This window comes from Bicyclus anynana, chromosome 24 (genome assembly GCF_947172395.1).
Source record: "Bicyclus anynana chromosome 24, ilBicAnyn1.1, whole genome shotgun sequence".
Classification (NCBI taxonomy): domain Eukaryota; kingdom Metazoa; phylum Arthropoda; class Insecta; order Lepidoptera; family Nymphalidae; genus Bicyclus; species Bicyclus anynana.
This window is the reverse complement of record NC_069106.1, coordinates 9,720,520-9,747,949: the sequence shown is the minus strand read 5'-3', so window position 1 is coordinate 9,747,949 and position 27,430 is coordinate 9,720,520. Positions and strand designations below refer to the sequence as shown.

The window sequence follows — 27,430 nt, the reverse complement described above, 5'->3', positions numbered from 1 at the left end:
GACATCGATTATATCACGCATCATCTTACATTACAGGTGTATCGACCAAGTTGCTTCTCACGGCAAATCCCATTTGCATCTCCAACTTTTCAATTGGGCATTTTAAGAAATTAATAAATATCACGGTTCTCAAAAGGTATAGCCTCAATAGCTTAACGGTAAGAGCGGTCGGACTCATCACCGAGGGGTGATGGTTCGATCCCCGCCCCGTTGGTCTATTGTCGTAACACAGTCTTCCGTTAAGGTGAAGGAAAGATGCTGGCGGTTCGAAACCGATGTGTTTGGAGGTCAATTTAAGAGGCCTATGTCCAGAGGTGGACGTCCATCGGCTGATAATGATGATGATTATGATGATGAATTTCAAACCTGGTTCGTGGCTTGGACCTCCAACTATTCAGTTATGCGCATTATAATAAATTAAATATCACGTGTCTCAAACGGTGAAGGAAAAACATCGTGAGGAACCTGTATTCCAGAGAATTTTCTTAATTCTCTGCGTGTGTTAAATCTGCCAATCCGCATTGGGCCAGTGTGGTGGACTAATGGGCTAAACCCTCTCATTCTGAGAGGAGACTCGAGCTCAGCAGTGAGCCGAATATGGGTTGACAATGATGATGATTTATACAATAATTTTTCAGGTAAAGTATTCTGCGCGTCATGCAGTTCGAACTCCATACCTTTGCCTAGATACGGTCAGATGAAGCCGGTACGCGTCTGTGAGGAATGCTTCCAGTCGATAGCGCAGCAATGTCGGCGGCAGACGTCGCACTATCGGTGAAAATGTACGTTGTTTTTGTTAACCTCCGCCACTCGATTATGAACGTTATGCACTGTGGAATAAAGCTCAGTTTTCATTGCTGTAATCGCGTCAAACTAGGCAATAATCGTCACACTATCGGTGAATGATACGTTGTTTTATGTCATTCGATTGTGAACCTTACGTACTGTTTAATAGTGTTCAGTTTTCATTGTAACGATCGCGCTTTCAACGTCTTACAATCGGCGAAGATGTTGTTCTATGTCATTTGATTGTGAACCTTATGGACTGTGGAATAGTGTTTAGTTTCATTGTCATAATCGCGTAAAATGTCAGCTATTGATACGGTCAGACAATGCTGGTGGACGTGATGTTGAAAATGTACGTTGTTTTTCCTTTAACCTCTGCCATTCGATTGTGAACCTTATACACTGTGGAATAGAGCTCAGTTTTCATAGCTACTTTTGCGTAAAAAGTGTTTTTATTTTGTGTATACAACTTTCCTGTCTCCTTTCTACATCTCTTGTCTCTGATTTCGTCTTCTTATCTTGGGCATTTCTATTTTTGAACTGATAATTTCTTATGGTAGGGTAAACCGCTTGTGACGTAACGCGTTACGGCGGCACTCTGGCTTCCCTCTCTCTCACGCATACAGTAGCAGGTTTAAGTTATCACGTTTTGCTTCTTGTAGCTTATTCAAGGATTTTTAAGGCGAATTTCTATTTGAGTAAAAAGCAAATCTTTTTTTTTAATAATTTTAATTCCACTGATACTTTTAAATTAAAAAAAGTAATATTTTATTCACATACACGTACCTAAACATATTTATTCAGTTATCTGGTTGCATTAATTCAATCAAAACTTAATTTTTTTGAATAAACTGAATCTAAATAACGTGTATTATAATAGTGAAACGAAATACATAAAGTATTTCGTTTCACGACATCGATCTCCTAATAAAAAGTGGATGCACAATCGGCGATCAAAAAACGTCCATACTCAATGAGTGCCAAACACAATTTGTTGGCACTCAATTCAAGTATGGCATTTGCAAATGCAACCTTAAACTCAACACTTAAGGTTGAATTTGCTCTGAATTTGGGATTTTATTGAATATTGGACTATATTTAAAGGACTTTTAGGTATAATTTTCTTTATCAATAATACTAAAACTGTTAAAGCAAAATTGGCCAGTTTTTAAGTGAAATTTTCTACATAATTGTGCGTCCTTTTATTATAAGAGGTCAATGATTCACTATTATAATACACGTGTGACATAAACAGAGCGAGTTTTGGTAAGAACAGTAATTTTTTTACTATATTACATTGTACGACAATAATGTGTTGTTGTGATATTAGTTTTTGGTTTTTTGATATGTATGTAGATAAAATAAGTATTCCCTACAGTTGATCCATCAAAATAAATACTTAATATTATAAAGCTGAAGAGTTTGTTTGTTTGATTGAACTCAGGAACTACTGGTCCGATTTGAAAAATTCTTTCATTGTTAGATAACCCATTTATCAAGTAAGGCTATAGGCTATATATTGTCCACGTATTCCTACGGGAACGGGAACCACGCGGGTGAAACCGCGCGGCGTCAGCTAGTATTAAATAAGATTTATTCTACTGTTCATAATGTTCAAAATCGAATGGTGAGTTTTAATATAGTACATTTGTTACATTGCCCACTTATAAAAAAATGTACATTTATAAGAATTAAATGAAAAAATATTAATCGGTAAATAATATTTTCATTCTTTGGTTTATTGTACATTGATTTATACAAAAATTATGAAAAACAAAAAACAAATCCTAAACGGGTACATACCACGATAAAACGACGAGATTTTTATTGTCGATATTTCGACCCAGTTGCATGGATCGTGGTCACGACGGGACGGGTCCCGTCGTGACCACGATCCCGATAGGGTATGTACCCGTTTAAATAACATTCATAATGAACAACCACGAAATAAGTTTAAAATCATTAACAAATCCTAAGTTTGTAAATATTTTTAATACCATTTTTTTTGACATATTTTGCCATATTTTTAATATTTTATTAACCAAAGTGAATTTCCACAGTAATTTAGAAAAAATAATCACTGAAGAGGTGTTTTTAAGTCTTTTGTTTTTTTCCGAACTTTGTGATATATTATTCCATACTAACCCCTCCCTAGTTGACTGTAAGCTGTTATTATTATGATTAATTATTATTGATAATAAAATTTAAAAAAAAAATGTATTTTTTCCATATCGACTGATGTTAATGTTATTCGTGTTAAGTCAGTTTTGGTGATGTAGCTCTCTAATACATAGATAATGTTCGGCCGCTCAGAGATTGCGAATCTGACAAGTCGTGAGCGAATGAGCGTACAAGGTTGTTGAACTGCGCTGTTTCAAGGTTATGGCAACTGTTTGTCTTTGTAGAGATGAAACAAAAAATTAGGCACTTGTAATTGAATATGTGTGTCCCATTCGATCACGATCTATCAGAAACGCAATTTCTGAGCGGCCGGACTTTAGTTGTTATGATTACAAATAAGCACAACTTGTTGGCAGCGGTTTATTGACACCCTTTGGTCTAAGAATGTCTTTGTGTAACTTTTGGGACACAATCAGTTGAATTAAGCCAATTGGCACACTCACAAATAGTGTGAAGAACTGTTTAAAATTGAAAATATTGATGATTTTTGACCAATGGCGTGCACAAGGATTTTAATTAGGGTATGCACTACATGTACAAATCGTACATGTAGTGCATACCCTAGTGTAGATTCGTAGCAAGCACTGTTTTTGGCGACATATCTAACCCGGTCTAATGTACATAAACCGCAGAAAACCAGCTGTGCCTTCATTATTCCTTTTTGTATCGTACAACCTTTCGTACATATGCCAACCACTGGCATCCATACAAAATTGTTTATAGTGGCGATGTAAGGATTAATTTACGCGTAGGCGAAGCTATTTCTTTCTTTTTTTTTTATTCTTTACAAGTTAGCCCTTGACTACAATATCACCTGATGGTAAGTGATGATGGTATCTAAGTTGGAAGCGGGCTAACTTTTTAGGAGAAGGATGAAAATCTACACCCATTTCGGTTTTACACGTCATCGTACCGGAACGCTAAATCGCTGGCGGTACGTCTTTGCCGGTAGGTGCCATTATTACAGATCAAAGAACCCTTCACATTTTAATTAGGTCTTTGAGCAGTTTTCTACCAGAAAACAACAAATTAACAAACAATACCCAATCAGATTTTCTACAGCAGGAAATTTTAATAAGAAAATTGGATATTTCAATTCAAATAGAATCTTCCATAAACCCTCATTCGCACGAGAGTTTTTTTAACGGACGTGCGAAGCGTTCAAATACAACAAATGCTTTCTCATTGCATTTTCAATTTTGAATTGCGTTGAAAATGGACTTTCATACAATACGCTTCGCCCGCCTACGCTGGGTTTTAACGCATCGCTTTTTAAACTCTTGTGCGAATTAGGCCTAGGCCTCTCTGTAATTCATCACAGTCTCAATTCTGTAATTCATCACAGTCTCAATTCCCGAATTTTTTTCCCGATAATTGGAATATTACAATTAGTGCTAGAAAGCTTATTGGAGTGATCTATTACCATGATTTTAGCTTTGCTACGATTAATAGAAAGGCATAGCTCCTCAAAGTGACCTCATATGAGGTAAAATAGGCCGCTTCGCCCACTTCTTGTTACGCTACTGACTTTTCTTTAGTGAAAGAACAACATTTTGTATAGATGCCAACAGTTAGCAACGGAATTCAATATTATCACAGTATATTACAGTGGAACCACTTCATATAAGTTACAACAAAATTTCTTAGATATGAAAAATATATTATTTGAATTTTACCCATAATCAGTATCGGTTATAAATTGGTAATTAAAAATAAAATTAATAAACGAATATAATCAAAAAAAACTATTGGAGTAACTTATAAAAGTGGTTCCACTTTAGTTGATTATTTTATACGCGTGTAACTATCAACAAGTTTATTTATATCCGACTAGCAGACGCCCGCGACTTCGTCCGCGTGGAATTCTGTTTTTCACAAATCCCGTGGGAACCATGGATTTTGAAATGAAAAGTAGCCTATGTGTAATGTGTTAATCCTTAGTAAAGTCTATTTTAATTCCAAATTTTAGATAAATCGCCGCAAAATCGACAAGGTTTCATAGAAACTTTCATCCCCTATTTTATCCCCTTGGGGGTAGAATTGATCATAATCCTTTCTAAGCGGATGCCTACGTCATAATATCTACCTACATGCCAAATTTCAGTCCGATTTGTTCAGTGGTTTGGGCTATGCGTTGATAGATCACTATGTCAGTCAGTCACCTTTGAGTTATATATATTCCTTTTCCCGTAGGAATATAGCCTATAGCACTCGGGGATATATGAGCTGTGATAGCCCAGTGGATATAACCCCTGCCTCCGATTCCGGAGGGTGTGGGTTCGAATCCGGCCCGGGGATGCACCTCCAACTTTTCAGTTGTGTGCATTTTAAGAAATTAAATATCACGTGTCTCAAACGGTGAAAGGAAAACATCGTGAGGAAACCTGCATACCAGAGAATTTTCTTAATTCTCTGCGTGTGTGAAGTCTGCCAATCAGCATTGGGCCAGCGTGGTGGACTAAGGCCTAACCCCCCATTCTGCGAGAAGACTCGAGCTCAGCAGTGAGCCGAATATGGGTTGATAATGATGATGATGATGATATCATTCGGGGATAATGTAGCTTCCCAACAGTTAAATAATTTTTCAAATCGTTTCAGTAGTTCCAGAGCCTATTGAAAGCATACAAACGAACAATCAAATCTTTCATCTTTGTAATATTAGTATAGATAACAAATTTCGACGACCTCCGTGGCGCAGTGGTGCGCGTGGTGGATTGAAGACGGAGGTCCTGGGTTCGATCCCCAGCTGGGTCGATTGAGGTTTTCTTAATTGGTCCAGGTCTGGCTGGTGGGAGGCTTTGGCCGTGGCTAGTTACCACCCTACCGACAAAGGCGTACCGCCAAGCGATTTAGCGTTCCGGTACGATGTCGTGTAGAAACCGAAAGGGGTGTGGATTCCTTCTAACAAGTTAGCCCGCTTCCATTTATATTGCATCATCACTGACCATCAGGTGAGATTGTAATCAAGAACTAACTTGTAAAGAATAAAAAAAAAAATATATAGTCTTACCGCATTATCAACGCAAGACGAAAGCTAGTGTGCAGTCCCAGGTTCAATATTTTTAAACCATTTTGAGTATTATGCCAAATACCTCTCCATAGCTCATAGTGTACGGTTTAAAGTAATCAAACGTCCTTATCATCTCCTCATTCTAGATAAGACTCGTGCTCAACGGTGAGCCGAATATGGGTTTTTAGTCATCACTAAAAACCCATATTCGGCTCACCGTTGAGCCGTCGTTTTTTCAATTTTCAATACAGTGGGTACAGAATATCATCATATTCTGTACCCACTGTATTGAAAATTGAAAAAATGAAGCAGAAAATAAAACTTTGTTGATGGTTACAATATAAAATATTCAAAAAAAAAAAATGATGATACTAAGCAGAAACGGAATCAAAACTGAATTTATTCGTGTAATAGTATTAAGTAGAAGCGTTCAAATAGAAATATATTTTTAAGAATAACTATAAACCTTTATATTTTCAATACTGCTTAGATGTAATAGCATAACTTTTATATTGAATAGTTTTTTTTTCTTAAACTTCTAATAATTTCTAGACCCATTTTTAGTTTTTTAGTTTGCTAAAAATTTTAATGAAAACAGTAACTGTCAAAAGTGCTTGTGAACTATGCTTGCTTGAAATTAATTAATTTTGATATTTTTTTTTCATTGTTTATTCGAATTAGAAAAAAATATAGTTATTGCTATTTGTCTAAGCCCATCACGAATTGTATTAAACATAGGTGTAATAAAAAAATATGACGATTCCAATAACTTTTTTATATCCAGCGGTGTTAGTTTATAGGTTTTAATAAATGAATAATGATAATAAATAAATAAATGAATAAAAAAAATTGAAATTGTATGTACATTTTGTAAAGGTTGCATAATTTTTTGTTTAATTTGTGTGTCCCTTCGTATATATCGGCTTAGATTGTAAAGCATATTTCATCGTATTTGCGAAGTCCATCGAATTGGGTACATTACTTTTACCAGTATTTTTTTAAATTTATTTTCTATCCTTCTTTTTGGTATTAATAATTTCTTGATTTTCCACCATATTGAATATGCTCTGACGTCATAAAGTCATTCGTTTTAGTTGGGAGTCGAAACCTACAATACATATTATCGAGTGAGTAATCTAAATCATATACATATGTATTTAAAAAAACTTAAATCTCTTCATCTATGTATGACGTAATGATATATATTAGTGATGTATAAGTTATTTGTATATTTGATTATTATTTTTTCATTTGTTTAAACGTGTAACATCAATGATGTTAAATACTGTTAGATGTGTTACTAGGTCATGAAAAATGAGGCGCTCAACAGAGGAAATTTCCACATCTCAATGTTAGTTGTGGTCAATAACGAACGTTATTTAAACAAATAATACCTAAATATTGTCTACAATGTCGAGTTGTGTGTTCAGGAAGTGTAAAAACTATATATTCATAAATAAATAATGGAGTTAAAGACAAAGTTGTGCATGTGTGCGTTCAGAGTTGTAGTCTATTATTCGGATCACTTTTCGCGGTGATTTTGTAGGGACGTAACCGATCTATAGTATAAAATTATCATTGTGTAACATGGTTTATGTTTTAGTGTGAAATTATTTTATTATAGGTACATATGTTGTTTTTATTAACATCACTTGCATTCTCGTGTTCATTTTCCGAAACCTAAGGTTGCCTGGAAGAAATAGCTATTTAGCGATAAAGGTGTCTTTTGTATACATGGACATCAATAAAGAAACGTACGGTCAGAACGACGATGCATTCTAATATTAATTGATTTTTTAGTGCATATGTGTATAATATGTACCCAATGAAACTTGTGTTAAATACGATCAAAGTTGGCTTTACTTTACGGAGCCGATATAGTATAGGAAAGGAGGCGTTAGTTTTTTAAAAACTTTACTATGTAGTTTCACAGATAAGTCGAACGCACATTTAAAAATTAGATGGAACACAAGGATGAGTTCATCACACATTAATAGGCTAGTTGACACTTTTTTTAATTGGTCTTATAAAGTGCATAATCGTTTTACTAGATTAAAAAAAATCATATTTTTTTTAAACGTGATTACATATTTGTATGATTTTGACAATACGAGCCCAAACGCCTGTCGGCCATGACAGTCTATATTTCAACTGTTTCATGACGTCACTACAATGAATCCCATACAAATGGAGCGTTTGACAAAAATATTACTTAACAATTACTTCGACATTTAATACATCGAGAGAGTTAGTGACGTCACAAAATGGACGACAGCGTTTTTGACGTTTGGTAAATTTTAAAAAGTACGTGATATTTAAATTAAGTTTTAATAGAAATCCTTGACTTTCATTAATTTATATTGATATATTTCGTACCCTTATTCCATGTACTACACGAAATTAATATTGTTTAGGTATATTAAATTTGATTAAAGTCAACTGCCCTATTTAGAGGAACTGTTTAATTTATCCCATTGTTTTTTTTTATCAGCTCGGGGTTCTAGTTTTTTGAGCTTTATCTGATTGATGTAACGAAAACTGCGTTCGGATACATGAATGAAACTTCATATTATTGTTTTTTTTTTAATTTAGGTCGTTAATTTTTTGATACTAAGTACCTATTAGCTGTCGGATAGCTTTTTGTATGTTATATAGTAATGAAAGAAATATATTATGTACCCTATTCAAAATACACTCGAGACCACAAAAAATGTGTAAGTGATAATATATTAAATGTGATTAAAGTCAACTACCCTATTTAGAGGAACTGTTTATTTTATCCAATTGTTTTTTTTATCAGCTCGGGGTTCTAGTTCTTTGAACTTTATCTGATTGGTGTAACGAAAACTGCGTTCGGATACATGAATGAAACTTCATATTATTGTTTTTTTTTTAATTTAGGTCGTTAATTTTTTGATACTAAGTACCTATTAGCTGTCGGATAGCTTTTTGTATGTTATATTGTAATGAAAGAAATATATTATGTACCCTATTCAAAATACACTCGAGACCACAAAAATGTGTAAGTGATAATATGATACTGTTATATATATGATTCGTGTAAAATAAATGTCAGATTTATTATTAGATAATCGACTTTTTTTATTTATATCCTATTTTCCCAGTATATACTATGGCCAATATTTAACAATCTAAGGGGGGAGGGGGCATAAATAAAATACATATGAACGTCCAAGCAGTTTATTTCAATTATAAGTTTACTTGTCAGCAAAAGTAAGCTCTTATAATTTACGTCTTTTTACGGCCTCCGTGGCGCAGTGGTATGCGCGGTGGATTTACAAGACGGAGGTCTTGGGTTCGATCCCCGACTGGGCCGATTGAGGTTTTCTTAATTGGTCCAGGTCTGGCTGGTGGGAGGCTTCGGCCGTGGCTAGTTAGCACCTTACCGACAAAGACGTACCGCCAAGCGATTTTTCGTTGCGGTACGATGTGTAGAAACTGAAAGGAGTGTGGATTTCATCCTACTCCTAACAGGTTAGCCCGCTTTCATCTTTTAATACATCATCGCTTACCATCAGGTGAGATTGTAGTCAAGGGCTAACTTGTAGAGAATAAAAAAAAATACCGTACCTTGCAATTCGGCATTTCACAGGCTTCGCGCATTAATTTGGTTTAATCTTGGTGTGCATAAGACAACATTAGGTACCTACCTATACTAATATTATGAAGAGGATAGATTTGATTGTTGAAGATTTTGATCAAGTTAGTTTCTCAAGTTAGTCAATACTTGAGAAACTACTGAACCGACTTGAAATATTCTTTCACTGTTGGAAAGCTACACTTTCCCTGAGTGCTATTAATCACACTAATATTATAAAGGCGGAAGGTTGTGTATGTGTAAGTATGTTTGTTCCTCATTTACGCTGCAGCTACTGAAGCGATTTGGCTTAAATTTGGAATGGAAATACATTTTACTCTGGATTAACACATAGGCTTTTCATCCCGGAAAAATCCATAGTTCCCGCGGGATTTGTAAAAAACTAAACTCCACGTGGGCGTTCGCTAATAGACTGTATTTATCCCTGTATTCCTACAGGAACGGGAACCATGCCGTTGAAACCACGCGGCGTCTGCTAAATATAAATGAAAAATGTCTGTAATTGGTTTGGGACTGGTGCATCTACCCTAGCTATAAATATACTTAAACAATACACATCACTATCTAGCCCCAAAGTAAGCATACAGAGTAGCTTGTGTTTTTTTTTTTTTTTTTAAATCTTCTTTATTTAACGAGGGTTTGTTCATAATTGAACATGCCACCCTCATAGGAGCCACATTATACATACAATAATACTTATTTACCTACGATTAATCGCTGTCTTACTTAAATTAAACAACATTTTAGCCTCCTTAGATAAGGGCTGGGCTAGGACCCTGTTACATTCACCCACTTCTCGTAAATTAATATTAATACAATATCTCTCTCTTTCGTTCCGAACACATTCCACCAATATGTGATAAACGTCTTCAATGATATCACACTCTGTACATTTAGGCGAATTAGATTTCCCAACAAGGTATGCAAATCCATTTAGTGGAATGTGTCCAGAGCGAATTCTTAATGCTAACACTATATTATATCTACTTAATTTAACCCCGGCAAACCATGGCGACCGTGAAAGAGATGGTTGGATTGTTTTGTACCATATGCCTTTAGTACGAGATCTTAAATCAAAGTGTTCCTTCCACAAGTTAAAGCATTTCTCTCTAACTAAAAAAAATAAATCAGCAAAATAAGGAAGGCCTTCAAATTTCAGATCAACAAAACAAGCCTCTTTTGCTAGACGATCTACTTCCTCATTACCCGGAAGACCTATATGAGATGGTATCCATTGGATGTATATATTTTTTTTTTCGGACAGGATCTTTTGTAATGATTTTAAAATTTCGTAAGCAATTGGTACTCCACGAAATACTGCGGTAGTACATCTTAAAATATGTTGAAGGGCACTTTTAGAATCACTGAAAATGACATAGTTACCAGGAATGAGGGAGTCAATATATGCCAAAGCTTCTGCTATAGCTATTAACTCAATATGCATAATAGACATAAGGCTGTTAACTTGAAATTTAACTGCGTTATTAGACTTAATATCTAAAAAGGCCAATCCAGCCTTATCTCTTCCTTTGCAGCCATCAGTATAAATAGCATAGCACTTACTATATTTATTACTTAGGTAAGTTAGACAAGTATTTTTTAACACTACAGAGTCGTATCGCCTTTTTGAGTTGTTCATCGCTTCAATATCTGTACAAACTACATTTTCCAAATTCACATTACTGACCCAAGTATCTAAAGAAAAACACTCTAATGTAGAAATTTTATGATATGGAGTGGTTTTAAACTGACCATGAATCTCAGCTAACAAAGGTTTATTTTTGCGTCTCCAATGTCCATTATTGCATAAATCGGTGAGATTGTTCAAAGTTTTATCAAAATCATTTGGATAATATGAAATGGCTTTAAACCAGAACTTTCCCGCAAGATAATATCTTCTGATAGATAGAGGTTGTAAATGGAGCTCGGATTCCATTACATGAATTGGAGTGCTTCTAATGAAGCCACCAATGATGCGCATGTATTGGTTCTGAATTTTGTCTAATTTACCTAGATGTGTGTCGCAACTATTAGCTAACAGAAAACATGCATAATCTAAACGGCTTCGAACTATGGAAATGTATAAACGTCTCAAATGAATCGGATGAATGCCCCATCCCGGACCTGCTAAAACTTTAAAAGCATTAAAAATTTTGGAACATTTCGTTTTTACTTCATTGATATGTAATCCCCACCTCAAAGAATAATCTAGCCACAAGCCCAAATATTTAACGCACTCAACTGTCTGAAGCGTGACGTCGTTCACTGTTAAATTAGCTGTTACATTTTTGAATCCATTTCTAAAAATACACACTTTACTTTTTTCTGATGATATCTGTAAACCAAGTTGGGCAGCTGAATGTACAAATTTATTTATCTCTCTTTGCAATATTTGGGACCCTTGTTCAATGTTTTTGCAAGTAGTATATAAAACAAAATCATCGGCGTACTGAGAAATTGTAATTTTATTACTGTCTATGGATTTGCACAGACTTATCGTCGCAATATTAAAAAGCAACGGTGAGAATGGGTCACCTTGAGCTAATCCCTTACCAGTTCTCCTATTTATAGATGAATTATTTACATTAATTTTTAAATTCCTCTCACTTAGAAAGTCCCATAAGTAGTTGCACAATTTACTCCCTACTCCCAACTTGTCCAATGTCTGTAATAAAATTGTAATATCTACGTTATTATAAGCATCTTCAAGATCTATGAAACATCCTATAGTTATTAAGCGTTTAGATAAAGCTATTTGTGTTTGGGAAACAAGAGCAGTTAAGTTTTCTAAGGAAGAACGACTTTTTCGAAAACCCGTTGTTACTGGTAATAAGATATTGTTTTTTTCTATGTACCATTCTAATCTTCTGATTAGGACGCCATGAAAAATTTTACAAATGCACGAAATCATTGAAATCGGCCGTAGTGAATTAGGAGAATCCGGATTTCTACTAGGTTTTGGAATGGGAATAACAACAATGTCTCTCCACTGTTTAGGAACAAAACCGTTTACCAAAAAGGCATTATACAAGTGAAGTAAAATACCTTTACCATTAGCAGGAAGATTTTTTATCATGGTATAAGATATATCATCATTTCCGGGTGTTGTATCTTTATTTTTCATACAGGATTGCAATTCAGTAAGAGATATTTCGGAATCTAATGCTACATTTTTTGATACAAATAATGGCCTGTCGGGTGCAGCGGAATCGGGAGTAAGGCATTCTAAGAGTTTAACACAATTGTCTTTATTAACATTACTTCTAGGAACAGTTCGACCTTTGAACCATCTCATTTTGTGCCACATATCATTTTGATTACAAGACGCATCTAAATTATTACAAAATGTTTGCCACGCTTTACTGCTTGCATTGCGCAGTTTTCTCTGTGATTCTTGAATTATTATGCGTAAATTGTCTAAATTAAGAGGATTTGGGTTACGTCTAAATTTCGACAGAGCTAGACGCCGTTCTGCAACACATTTAGATAAATCAGAATTCCAATACGGTTTAGGGTGAAATTTATTTGAAGGGTTCGGGTTGATTTTTAAGTATGGTATATGCAAATCTGCTGCAATGTTTAAATTATTTATAAAAGTGTCATAGGAAATCTGTAAATCATTATTAAACTCGTAATTTTTAAATAATAATTCTAATTTCTTTTTAAAACCACTCCAATTTGCTGCTCTAAAATTCCTTCGAGGATAAATAAAAGCTTGCGCTCTAAATTCAGTTGAAATCTTTATCATTAAGTGATCGCTTCCCAATGATTCATTTAAAACAGACCAATTAAATTGTAGTGCAATGTCTGATGATACTAAGGATATGTCTGGTGCTGACTTCCTGAGCTGGCCATTAACTAAAATCACACGCGTCGGTGTTCCATCATTTAATGAATATAACAAATTATCCTCTAGAGCGTCATATATCTGAATCCCTCTTGTATCAGTCTTATTAGTCCAACTCACGTGGTGGCCATTGAAGTCGCCTAAGATAAGTGATTTTTTTCGATAATTTGAAAATAGGGTATCCCAGTCTTTTAAAGTTGTTCGCGCATATGACGGGCAATATAAAGAAATAATATAATCTATATCATCACAGTTGTAGACTTTAATTCCGATTATTTGTATGTCTGACCCCATATCTGGTAATTGTATCAGGTCAGTTTTGATAGATTTATGTACAAGTAACGCGGCCCCCCCAAAAGAATCAATCCTATCTTTGCGAAAAATATTGTAATCTTTTACCTTAAGAGATGTGTTTGATCCTAACCAAGTTTCACTTAGGGCAGCAATGTGAACTTTTTCTTGCACGAGAATATTTTGAAACGACAATAACTTGGGCTTTATACTTTGAGCATTCCATTGTATAATATTCAGTTTAACATTATAATTTTTATTGTTAGCCATTTTTGATGAAAGATTCAATTATTGTTTGTAATAGTGACCAGTCAGATAAAAACTCCATCAATGCGGAAAACACCCAATCTAAACAACACTTCACAATACTTTTCAATTTATCTTGCATAGAAATTCCTTTTAAAAATAGTATATTTTTTAGTCTGTTCAAGAGTTCTGCAAAAGGGAACTTCTTTTTAGGTTCTGCATCTTTTTCCTTCCAGCTAACATCGTCAGGTCTAATACTATTTTCTACGGATATTTCTGAGGTCCTTCTTCTCTGTGCCCTCGCTGCTTTTGGTGTACTCGAACTAGGTGGCTTTCTATTATTCGGTAGTGTATGAATGTCTGCGCTAGTTTTGAGAATTTCTGCATAACTTGATTTATCCGTAGACAACGGTGCGAATGGGTTGGGATCTACTGTATAAGGAATAACAGGTGACGTTGGTCTCGTAGGTATATCTTCCTTGGATGAAGTATATATCGTTAAAGCTTTCTTATATGTACAATTGCATTCCGCCATGATTTGTCGTAGTTTCTTCTCCTTCAGATAAGCTGGGCATATCTTTGACATCGCCATATGGTTCCCGCCGCAGTTAACACATTTGTAGGATGTCGTTAAACAATTTTCGTGTTTTCCTCCACATTTAGGGCATACCATTATCGTCATAGGGCACCTTCTTAAGAAATGACCCAGTCTCCAACATCGAGAACATTGCGACACTCGAAACACAAATGGTACGATTTTAATTTTGAGGCCATCTACTATCACGTAAGGTGGTAATTCTTCGCCTTTGAAACTCAAGCGGACGCTTTCACTTGGAGACCAACCAGACACGGCAGATTCACTACGTCGATTGAGGCGCATTACAGACTTTAGTTCAATCTTGCTGGGGCATTCAATTCGTTTCCAAATGTCCTCCGATGACAGATCCAGGTCAACTCCCTTTATCACACCATGAGAGATGTCTCTTTCCATCGCCCGATATATCCTCCACCCTCTGTCAATAAAGTCCTTGCAGTTATATATTTTGTGAGCGCTCTCTTCACAAACGTCAAGTTTTATTTTGAAGGGGCTCATGTATTTAACTTTTTCAATTTCTGTTATATTGTTATTTTTAAGAAGTTTAGCAAATGCAAACTGTTTTGGCAATATCTCCAAAAATGAAATGTATATTTCTATAATACCAGTCTTTGTTTTTTTCCCTACTGTCGTCCATTCACCTTCATCTTCATCCATTCTATACCTCTTGGGGGTTCGCAAATCTTCACCACATGATTCAGACATATCCGCGTCAATATTTTTAAGGTAATCTTCAATTATTTGTTGCCTTGCTTTTTGGCTTACGGTATCTTCCATGTCATCGTCGCACGCAGTAATCTCAGCAGCATTCATTATGCTACGGCCGGCCGGCCGAAACGGTCGTTTCAAGGCCGGCGCGCGAGAAATAATATTATGACGTTCACTCCGACACAACTGCTTCGCGCGGTTACCGAAGCGACACGAAAAAAGTAGCTTGTGTTATGAGTGCTAAGATAGTTGATATTATAATATTAATATACAATTATATACTACATATAAATACTTATATAATGTATAAATACACACAGACACTGCAAAACACCCATGTTCATCACACAAATATTTTCCAGTTGTGGGAATCGAACCCACGGCCGTGGATGCAGAAAGTAGAGTCACTACCCACTGCGCCACGCGGCCACTAGCTATGCCTAGTAGTCTGTGCCGTAGATAGCCTTTTCCGCGCCCTGTGCGAGCTTCTATAACTGCGCCCTATTTAAGTAGACCCTTTGCCTATCATACCGCCCACTGTGTCTCACTCACTAAAACTCAAACGCAGGTACACTACTGCAAATGCGTTGCCCATTCTGATGCTTAAGAGTGCGCAACGCGTCGGTACGCTATGGATAAAATTCGAAGCGCAAGCGAGACGCCGAATTATGACTTTCACGTGAGTGAAAAGCACGGAGCGATTGACGCGCGACGCAAATTTTCATGACGTGAGCGCCAAAACCATTTTTACCTAATTGCAAGTAAATTAAACAACATAACGAAAAACAAAATGGCCATGTTCAAGATATATACCTAATTTTCTATACAAAACAAGTTTGCTTTTCCTGAGATTGAAAGCAAAATGTGAGCAAAACATGTATTTTTAAAAATACTAAACTATCGAGAAAAGTTTTACAAATTGTGATTTTGTACTGTCATAACGAAGCTAACCCTTAGAAATATCATTTACCCAAATATCAGGCTCCTAACTTTTCCAGAATCTGAGATCCTGAACCATTTGTAACCACCAAATTACATATTGCACACTCTTAATTCTGTCTATTCTTGCGCCCCCGAGAGTATACGCCCTGTGCTCAGACCAATTATTGCATAGGCACTGCCTCGCTAGACGTTACTTTTCTGTCAAAGTATATGATCAACGATCTAATGCGATTATAAAAATTGTCTCTATAGAATCGATGTTAAATAGTTGTAATCGTGTTCGTCGGTTAAAGAGCTCTGTAAAAATACCTTTTTGTGTAATTGAATTGTGTAAAAAACGGGCAAAAACTTCTGGGTTAGTATAAGATATATACAAAATCTAAGCTCGTTTTCCTCACAAAATGACAGATAATTTTGTTCGTGACTATGAATGCGGTACAGGTCCTTCTATAATTGGTCTGAGGCCCTGTGCCTAGGCACCGGTGGCACCGCCCTATTTACGCCACTGCTAGTAGTACCTACCTACCTATAATAGGTATATTATTATTTGTAAGGAATTCATTCACCTCTCGTAATATAATCATAACCCGCAGACAGATTGTAACGCATCAGTGCGTTCGTTTGATCAACACTTGGCTGATTATTGGGAAAATCAATATTTTATACCTACTTGCAAATGCTATTAAACTGCCTACCTATTGCTGTCAAAATAATAAATATATTTTAAACAACACATGTTTGTCGTGTGAAACAGGGGTTGAAAGTTTGTTTAGAAAGTCCTTAATTTTTAAAGATCCGTAGTCCATAAGGAACCCTTATAGTTTCGTCATGTCAGTCTGTCCGTCCGTGGTTTAGCGCAAAGACTATTACTACTAGAAAGCTGTAAATTAGCGTGGCTAAAATATCAGGTATCTACTAATAACTAGGTAGATACTTAAAAATCTAATTAATGTTTACGTTCGGTAGGCAATCGTTAAAAGCTGGTAAAAAATGCAGTTATTTCTGTAATCGTCGCTATTATAGGTAGTTTATGTTTTTTTCATTAGCTACAGTTTCATTTAATATTTCGCGAAATAAAACTGTAAGATGTAGGTCTTAGAGACAATTAATATAACCTACCTATCTTCTATGTTAAGTACTTATCAGTTAAATAACACTATTGATAGTAAAACAATGAAACATTGAACAAAAATGTTATCCATTAAATTTTGTCACGTTTTTGTATTGACATTTTTACATCGTAAGTTTTTTTGAGTTTGAATAATTCTTTATTATTTCATGCCTATACCGAGAATTTGTTGAACTTCCCTCGTTAATTCTTGGGATTTTACTATTATATCAAAGTTTTACATACCTATCTAATCTTCTATCATTTCATTTTTATGCAAATAAAAACAAAATTGAATCTGGAATCTAGAAGTATACTCTTTAAAACAAAAACAAAGAATTTTCAAATTGCTTAGTAAATGACGAAGTTATTGAGTAACAAACATTAAAAAAAACATACGTGTTGATTTAAGAACCTCCTCCTTTTTTTGAAGTCGGTTAAAGATGCAATTGATCCCCCATTGTCATGGTCCTGTGAAATACATACCTTAGAACTAACCCTACCTACTACCCGAACAAGGTATAATTTGGTGTTCCTTATACTTGTCTATAATTTTTTATTTTATTCCATGACCTATTTGAAAGTCACGAACGGTGAGCGACGGGTGGTAGATGGAGAAAATCTTGAAGGATATAAACAATATATGGTAAGTGGGTAAGTTTAAGCTGGAACTCAAAATTAGTGTGAAGTTGCAGGGAGCGTACGAGTAAAGGTCGTAGCTCATTAGATCCACCCGGGACCCGACCCGACCCACAACGCCTCGCCTCGAGTGGTTAGTCTCCTTGGTATGGATTAGTATGGGCATGCGCTCACTACATCAACTCCGTATCATCACCGGATCGCCTCGATCGCAAGGACTGCGCGGACTGCGAGTGGACCACTCGATTACAGCTCGCTGTTGATATGCTTGCCTCGCGTGAACCGCGAGTTGGCAATGCGCGATTCACCTGTTGACGACAAGTGGACGCCTAGTGACGACGCGGTGCTGGTCGGGTCCCGGGTGGATCTAATGAGTTACGACCCGTGCTATCGACAACCGATTTTACTTAACAATTTTTAATTATTAATAACTTCAAGGCATACCTATTGCAAGCCAAGTCGTCCGTCCGTAATTACGACTCCTGGATACGTGGTTGTGCTATCGACAACCGATTTTACTTAACAACTTTTAATTATTATTAAGAGTGTGCAATATGTAATTTGGTGGTTACAAATGGTACTGGATCTCAGATTCTGGAAAAGTTAGGAGCCTGATATTTGGGTAAATGATATTTCAAAGTGTTAGCTTCGTTATGACTATACAAAATACACAATTGGAAAACTTTTCTCGATAGTTTATTTTTTAAAAAATACGTGTTTTGCTCACATTTTGCTTTCAACCTCAGGAAAAGCAAACGTATTTTCTTAAATTTTTGTTTTGTACAGAAAATTAGGTATATATCTTGAACATGGCCATTTTGTGTTTCGTTATGTTGTTTAATTTACTTGCATTAGGTAAAAATGGTTTTGGCGCTCACGTCATAAAATTTGCGTCGCGCGTCAATCGCTCCGTGCTTTTCACTCACGTGAAAGTCATAATTCGGCGTCTCGTTTGCGCTTCGAATTTTATCCATATCGTACCGACGCGCTGCGCGCTCTTAACTTCAAGGCATACCTATTGCAAGCCAAGTCGTCCGTCCGTAACTACGACTCCTGGATATGCGGCGGTGCTATCGTCGACCGCTGGTTGATCCTCACGTCCGCAGCGTGTGTGGAGGACGTACAGAACATGTACGCAGTCGCCGGCACGGAGAAGTACGTGAAAGCCGACGAACTCGACCACGACAAGTGTACGCAAGCTTGGAGGCGGAAAGTTGTGTACACCTGTGTACCTGCTAGTGAGTTTGTTATTTTTTTCGTAATATTAGGTAACTATTTGCGGCCCCGCAAAAGAAAACACGGTTTTTCAGAATTCGGGGATAAAATATAGCCAACTAGCGGACGCCCGCCCGCGTGAAATTCGATATTTGGGTCTTATTTGTTTAATCAACGTTCGTTGTTGACCACAACTAACATTGAGTTGACTATAAATTTCCTCTTTTGAGCGCCTCATTTTTCATGCGCTAGTAACACATCTAACAGTATTGAATATCATTGATTTCTACTAGAGAACTATAACTTTGCACAATGAAAACACCTACAAAGTCATAAAATAATGGCAACCACATAAAAATGATAATATTTATTTTAAATCTTAAATTAAAAATTAAATTAAATTAAGTATTTTTACCGTGCCGTAAAGTCCGTGCCGTGCCGTAAAGTCCGTGCCGATAGCCCAGTGGATATGACCTCTGCCTCCGATTCCGGAGGGTGTGGGTTCAAATCCGGCCCAGGGCATGCACCTCCAACTTTTCAGTTGTGTACATTTTAAGAAAATTAAATATCACGTGTCTCAAACGGTGAAGGAAAAACATCGTGAGGAAACCTGCATACCAGAGAATTTTCTTAATTATCTGCGTGTGTGAAGTCTGCCAATCCGCATTGGACCAGCGTGGTGGACTATTGGCCTAACCCCTCTCATTCTGAGAGGAGACTCGAGCTCAGTAGTGAGCCGAATATGGGTTGATAATGATGATTGTAATCTTTGGTAGGTAGAAAATATTAGTTTCGTGGGTATGTTTGTGTTTTTGAAGTCGGTTGTATTTATTTTAAATCTTAAATTAAAAATTAATTTACCCGCAGTTTACAATTTGGAATACGGAGACGTTGTGAAGTGGTCGTACGACGATGTCGCCGTGGTGAAGGTTGAGAAGCCCTTTATTTTCGACGACAGGCACTGGTCGGAGTGTTCCTACAGCCCAGCCCCTATACTCGTTAACTTCGACGTAAACTTTGAGAAGCCGGGGACGAATGCCATCGTCATGGGCTGGGGACATACCTCTGAATGGAGATCTGTAGGTCATAGTTTTTTATTCAACGACTATTAGCACGCCCTGCGGTTTTACTCGTATAGTTCGTGTACCTTACCTTACTATATCAGCCGGTAGACGTCCACTGCTGGACATAGGCCCCTTGCATGTAGTTCCAAGCACAACGATCTCGAGCCGCCAGCATCCACCGGCTGCAACCCGCTTGATAGCCTCGGTCCACCTAGTAACACTGCGCTTTCTGGTGCGGGGTCGCCATTCCAGCACCTTGGGACCCCAACGTCCATCGACTCTTCGAACTATGTGGCCTGCCCATTGCAACTTCAGCATCGCGACTCAAACAGCTATGTCAGTGACTTTGGTTCGTCTGCGGATCTCTTCATTTCTGATTCGATCACGCAGAGAAACTCCAAGTATAGCTCGCTCCATCGCCCGCTGAGTGACCTTGAGTCTTCTAATAAGGCCCATAGTCAGCGACCAAGTCTCGGATCCGTAGGTAAGTAATCACAGTGCAACACGCTCGAAGATTTTCGTCTTCAAGCACTGAGGAATTTCGGTCGAAAAGATATCGCGTTTTCATAGTCAATAGGATATCAATAGGAGTCATAAGATATCAAGTTTCCCGAATGTAATCCCGAATTTAACCGAGAAAAACGTTTTCCGTTACGTTTTTCTCGGTTAAAAATACGTATTGCTCGTTTATTGTGATTAGATTATTTTAATTATAATTTATATATTTTAATTATTATTTTAATTATAAGCATAAGCAAACCTATACTTAAAGAAAATCTTGAAAGTTTCTAATAGAAAAATGTTACTACTCCATAGAAGAGTACTTTGCTGATGCTTCAAAAAAATAGTATTAATTATATTTCTTTTAAACTTAATGTCATTAAATTTTAATTTAATTAATTAAACAATAAACATTTGCATACTTATTAATGGTGAAACATTGTTACCTAATACATAAGAACATCTTTGTATAACTAAATGTAATGTTTCTTGAAAATAAATAATTCTTATTCTTATTCTCTTATTCTTATTCTTATTTTTAAGCCAAATTCCACAACGGATTTGAATCAAAGCGAGCTTCGGTACGCCTCAGTATCAATATTGGATACGGAAGAGTGCAAGAAATCCTTTACAGATCCCAAAATGGGTCAGCAGATAGAGGACTTTATGATTTGTACATACCACGGCGGGATAATCGACGAGTATGGCGTAATTAAATCACGCAAACTAAATGATGGAGAAATCTATGAAAATCTTAACAAAACACAGGTAAGCCATTCCCGGGGAATAAAATGTCAATTTTCGTTTTTTATGTATTGATTATTTAATAATGACCTCATTCTTCAAAAAAATAAATATATTACGGTACCATCATTATATATTTATGAAGTAGTCATGTTTGTAGTTAATAACAAAAAAATATTTATACCTTATGAAAATAAACGCGACAATGATAAATTTAGATGCGAACAACATAAAACTACTCTGTACCATAATAGTTTATTCATTGCGGCAGTAAGAATTTTTAATAAGTTACCAAAAGAAATTAGGAAAGAAAAGAATATAAATTGCTTTATAAATAATTTATATAAATACCTAACTCAACAGGCATTCTACAGTGTAAATGAGTATTTAAGTTGATATTATTGTTATTTTCATATATATTTTAATTGTAGAGATGTAAATTAAATACTTAATAAATAATTTGCATGCCTAATTGGCAAGATACATTTACCATCTACATCTACCGACCACCTGTATAAATAATGCATGTATCTGCAAAGAAATAAATTGATTGATTGATTGATTGATTGATTGACCATGACACAATCCTATATGCCAATCCGTATTGGGCCAGCGTGGTCCGTATTGGCCTTACCCCTCTCATTCTGAGGGGAGACTCGAGCTCAGCAGTGAGCCGAATATGGGTTGATGACGACATCAACCCCTAGCTACCATACATGGGCTGACTTTCAGCCTTCATAAAATGCAGAATGTCCGGCTATTACCGGCTCTCATTGTATAACAGAGGCTCCTTAGTTCAGCTCTTGTGAAGCTCTGTGTAATGGCCAATTATCGTAGGTGCTCTGTACCATTGTGTTTGTTCGCATTGAACGTTCCAGACTGAAGTTCTACAAAATCTACGAGCGCCGACTTTAATGTAGTTACTCCAGTTTGAAGTTATATTGTATTTATAGTTTCTAGTTTGTTGTTAAGTTGCTAGAAACTAATATATAGTTTTCCGTGACGCAGTGGTATGCGCGGTGGATTTACAAGACGGAGGTCCTAGCTGGCTGGGTCAATTGTGGTTTTCTTAGTGAAAGATAAAAAACGTTAGATATGTATGCAGCGAGCTTAAATTATAAATTATTTGTAACTCCAGGTACCCTACAATACTAGTAATACTGTGGATAGAAAACAATTTACCAACATAAAGGTACAACAAAACTATACGGATGATTCTCATAGAAATTGGAGTGAAATCACGGAATTTAGAAGAAAAGGCATCTGTCAGGTATATCATTCCTAAAAATACTACAGATTTAACCCGAACAGATAAAAATACCGGCAGCGCTTTTCTGTAAAGATATTTTAATAACTTTAGATTGTAGGTCTTTAATTCGTTTCTACGAGTTACTTTCTTTCTCGGTCCAACACCATTCTTTAGATAGAGAGGGATACAGATGAATTCGAAACGCACTCTGTAGAGATGACAGAATGACCTTATTGACATTTTAAGGACCACATTTTTTTTATTTAGTCATGTGTTTAATATGCTAATGGAAGAAATGAGTGCATTTTTTTCGCATTATGGTGAGATTTTTTCATTTCTCGTCAGACTATGAATGCCATTCTTGAAAAAATATATGGATTAGCTTCAGAATACAGGTTTACTAGTTGCGTAATCAACAAAGAAACCAGGCGACAAAATAGCGATGAGAACTAAATCTGTAAAATTGTTAATTTTCTATGCCTGGAAAACTTTTTACAGGAAAAACTATACGACGTACGGAAATGAAATTTGATCTGATTTGAATGTTACACATTCCGGTATAGGCATATGAGGTTCTAGCAAATACGTACGTTTCAAACATAGTTATTTGTTCCACAAAATTTTACTATAAAAGAAAATATTTTTGATTGGCCACAGAACGACCACGGTGGTCCTCTGGTCACTTGGATCAATGGCACGGAGCACGTGATCGGAGTGGCTTCTGTGTTCCGCGTCGACCGCCAGTCGCACTGCGTCGGTCCCTTCCTCTACACCAGCACCGCTAAGAACAAAGACTTCATACAGTGCATCCTTGAGGACTTGGTGTGAGTATTGTATTGAGTTGATACATTAGAGTGACCAGTTGTTAGCCGGTCACGTGGATTAATGGCACATAGATGCCATTCCGATCACGTGATCGGAATGGCATCTATGTCCGTGTTGACCGCCAGTCACACTGCGTCGGCCCCTTCCTCTACACCAAGAACAAATACTTTATACAGTGCATCCTTGAGGACTTGGTGTGAGTATTGTATTGCGTTAATACATTAGAGTGACCAGTTGTCAGTCAGTCACGTGGATCAATGGCACAGAGCACGTGATCAGAGTGGCGTCTGTGTTCCGTGTCAACCGCCAGTCACACTGCGTCGGCCCCTTCCTCTACACCAGCACCGAAAAGAACAAATACTTCATACAGTGCATGATGAGGACTTGGTGTGATTCTTTTTAATATTTGTTGAAGTTTGTCTAGAGACGTTCCGCACATCTGGATACCAAACGTCCAAACGTCACCTTAACGGCTCCACGGAATATCAGCGCGGTTTCCTCACGGACACTGTAATATCCTGAGTGGAGACCCTTGTAGGATCGCATCATGCTAGTTGCAATGTATTTTAATTATTGTTTTTTTCTCTCTTTCCTTTGTATGATGTGTATTCTGAATAAACTTTTCTTCCTTTTCTTTATTTCTAGTATTGTATTGAGTTAATACATTAAAGTGACCAGTTAGTCGTTGGGAGTGAGAGGGGAGGAATGGGGTTGGAATGATGATGTTGATGGTGATAATGATGACGATGATGATGGTAAATTGTAAAAATTGTGTTGTGTTTTAAGGCACACTGACAGAAGGTCTCCTAGAAGACGTTCCATGTGCGAACAACCAAAGAATGGGAAAGGTTTCATAATTCTACGTCGCTATATAAAGTGGACTACGAATTATGAAAAAGACAGGTAAAGTCAAGTCAAATCAAGTCAAGAGTCTAGACTAATTATCACATTAATGACATTCAAAAGTTATAGTATATTTTGTTTTGTTTCCAGTGTGGCGTCAAACCTTAACATTCAATTGAGACCTCAGATATCTATTAGCAACTACAGAGGAAAATAATAGAAGAAAATAGTTATAATTATTATTATCTATACAAATATTATAAAGAGGTAAAGTTTGTGGTATTGTAGGGGGTTATTTAAAACAGTTTTTCTAACCAGTTATTGAAGTTAGCATACGACTCTTAGTCTAAGTACTCTTTTCGGAGATATTTTTCATTCCTTTTTTTTAAATATTATAATTTGTCAGAAAGACAGAAGTTAGAAGTGGGTAGTAGATACAGCAATATTCCAGCGTGAGTCCAGTTTTTTTCTACAATCTCACCTGATGGTAAGTGATGATGCAATCTAAGATATATATCCAGTTTCTTTACCGTGGCTAAAATGGAGGCTAAAATGGCAAAAAAGGAGGTTTATTGATTCAGAAAAAGTAGATACCTACATAAAAATCTATTTGAAAAAAAATCAAAGGAAACAGACCGTCTTAGGCCCAGTAGGTATGTTACAAAAAAAAAATGATGTCCATTATTTTAAGTTAGTAGGTACGTAAAAAATGACAAATAATTGAAAAATTCGTACGCGATTGCAATGACGTCAACGTGTTGCTATGGTTACTAGCCGTATGTCACTTACACTCAAAATGCGTATAGTATTTTTTTCCTTACATGGCAAAAAAGGTAAACAAAGATCCGTCGTCACGACATTCACATATTTCTCACAAACCGTCTGTTTAAACTAAATCATTTATATACACATCACTTCATTTAACGCACACACCGCAAATTACATAAAAACTGCTTGTAATTAACTATTATATCACATTTATTTCACTAAAAACGAAATCACAACAAGTTTTATTTCTACAGATTAACGAAAATGTTGCGAATTTGACATTTCGTAATGCTAGATTGTCTATGAATTGAAGAGACGGGAAAGATACATGAAATTATAACTTGTCGATAATTATGTACATATTTTTTAATTTTATTATTTGTGTCCTTTGTGGCTTATAAATAAAATAAATGTGTATCTTTATTAACACAGCACCAAAGAATATATTATACTCCATGGAGAAGAAGTAAATCTACATACATGAAAACGTTGGACATAGCAGCGACATTATTTCCGCATACGAATATTTTTTCATAAAGTCAGTGGCAATTTTAAATGGAGATTTTTGATTTTAAAATAGTTGAAGGACCTAATTGAGAAAAAACAAATTATAATTTAAAAAAATATATACAACCGACTTGAAAATATTAACGTACCCACAAAATTAAAAAAGGGAAAAATAATATCATTATATTTTCTGCCAAGCCAGTGTATTCAATCTATTAATTCAAGGTGTACCCTATCGTAAAGATTTTTGTTTCTCAGACATTATTTTTGTCTGTCATGTGTTTTTTTCAGTAACGACTTAAGTCAACATCAGACGGGCTTGGCAGCGACTTCAAAATGATCAATAAGTAGAAAATATAATAATGTTATCTTTCCCTTTTTAGTTTCGTGGGTACGTTAACATTTTGAAGTCGGTTGTATTTTTTCATAATATTTTTTTTTTATATTTTTAATATACCTAATAAATAAATCAATCCATATGAAATTCAACCTAAAATCCACCCATCTGAAAGTCGGAATTTTCGGTTAGTTATATTATTGTTAGTCATACACTACTCAGCAATCAGCAATAATATAACAACCAAACAACAAATAAATAACAAGACTAACAATTGCAAACGAAGCAAATAAGTAATGATGACATGGAACAAACATTGACACGACCTCACTGTGAGCATGGAAGCGACAATGTGGCACTTTTTGCTCGCAGTTAACTCATCCTAAACCGAGCTTAACCGATCGCGGCGCGAGTGCTCCCGAATGTTTGTAATTATATAGCACGATCAAAAATTATTAAAAAACCGATAAACCGATTCTTCAACCACTTGTAAAATTTTTAAATTAAGAATAAAGAAAACAATACACAAATACGACTTGAATATTATAATTGCTGGATCAGAAAAATAAATAAAAGATTTGAAATACTAATGGAAAAAAATTTATTACTTTTGTTTCGCAACATGGTGAGATTTTTATTTTTCTGGTATACGTAAATCGTGATAGTCAGAGTTATTAGGATATTATATAAAGAAGTTTGAGAGATAGTGATGTACAAGGGGCCGAAACTTTAGTACAAAGGTTTTTGAATAGATGACATTATGCGGTAATAAATTTAGTAGGTTCTAGAGCTAGAAAAATGTTACGAATTATAATTAGAGACAGACAGTAAGTGTACATTAATTCCAATTATGTTCTACATAGTCATTTGGACTAGTGGTGTATAACCAAGGTAAAAAAAGAAAGAAATAATAATCTTTAATTCAATAGAAAAATATTTTTGTCGCTTTTTTGTTTTTCTCAATTGTTTTCTTCAACAATTTAAAAATTAAAAATTTCCATTATAAATTGCCACTGACTTTATTTCAAAAATATTCGTATGCGGAAATAATGTCGCTACTATATCCAACAAAATGAAATGAAATGTTAATGTTTTTTAACTTTTGTAACTTTTGTATCTTTTGTAATTTTTAAAAATGTAAACTGTAAAATTTTTGTAATTTATGTACTTGGAAATAAAGGCTATATTATTATTATTATTATTACTATATCCAACATTTTCATGTATTTCATGATTCACTTCTTCTCCTTGGTGTATATATTCTTAAAATGATATTTAATTTCCTAAAATGCACACAACTGAAAAGTTGGAAAACGAAACGAATATGGAACGTATTAGTTTTTTAAGATGACGTATAGTAACGGATATTTTAGTTTAGTTATTTCAGATATAACGATACCTACTT

General features: G+C 35.6%; 3 protein-coding genes across 3 annotated transcripts in view; 2 read left to right on the top strand and 1 right to left on the bottom strand.

Annotated features, from left to right (window-relative positions):
* LOC112055637 (lateral signaling target protein 2 homolog) overlaps positions 1-9,069 on the top strand; it is a 78,892-nt gene extending 69,823 nt beyond the window's left edge. The window contains exon 14 of the mRNA XM_052889052.1: positions 639-9,069. Within this exon, the coding sequence (XP_052745012.1) occupies positions 639-778 (140 nt within the window). The 3' untranslated portion in view covers positions 779-9,069. The remainder of the gene's footprint in view (positions 1-638) is intronic.
* Positions 9,070-13,996: 4,927 nt separating this feature from the next.
* LOC128199440 (uncharacterized) lies at positions 13,997-15,388 on the bottom strand. The gene has a single exon (XM_052888894.1). It carries the CDS (start codon positions 15,386-15,388, stop codon positions 13,997-13,999), a length of 1,392 nt encoding a protein of 463 aa, XP_052744854.1.
* Positions 15,389-18,781: 3,393 nt separating this feature from the next.
* On the top strand, positions 18,782-24,630 carry LOC112055639 (uncharacterized). Its single transcript, XM_024095828.2, has 7 exons — positions 18,782-19,210; positions 20,055-20,266; positions 21,296-21,520; positions 22,635-22,766; positions 23,403-23,569; positions 24,357-24,473; positions 24,564-24,630. Exons 1-7 carry the CDS (start codon positions 19,102-19,104, stop codon positions 24,628-24,630), a joined length of 1,029 nt encoding a protein of 342 aa, XP_023951596.2. The 5' UTR covers positions 18,782-19,101.
* The last annotated feature ends 2,800 nt before the right edge of the window (positions 24,631-27,430 follow it).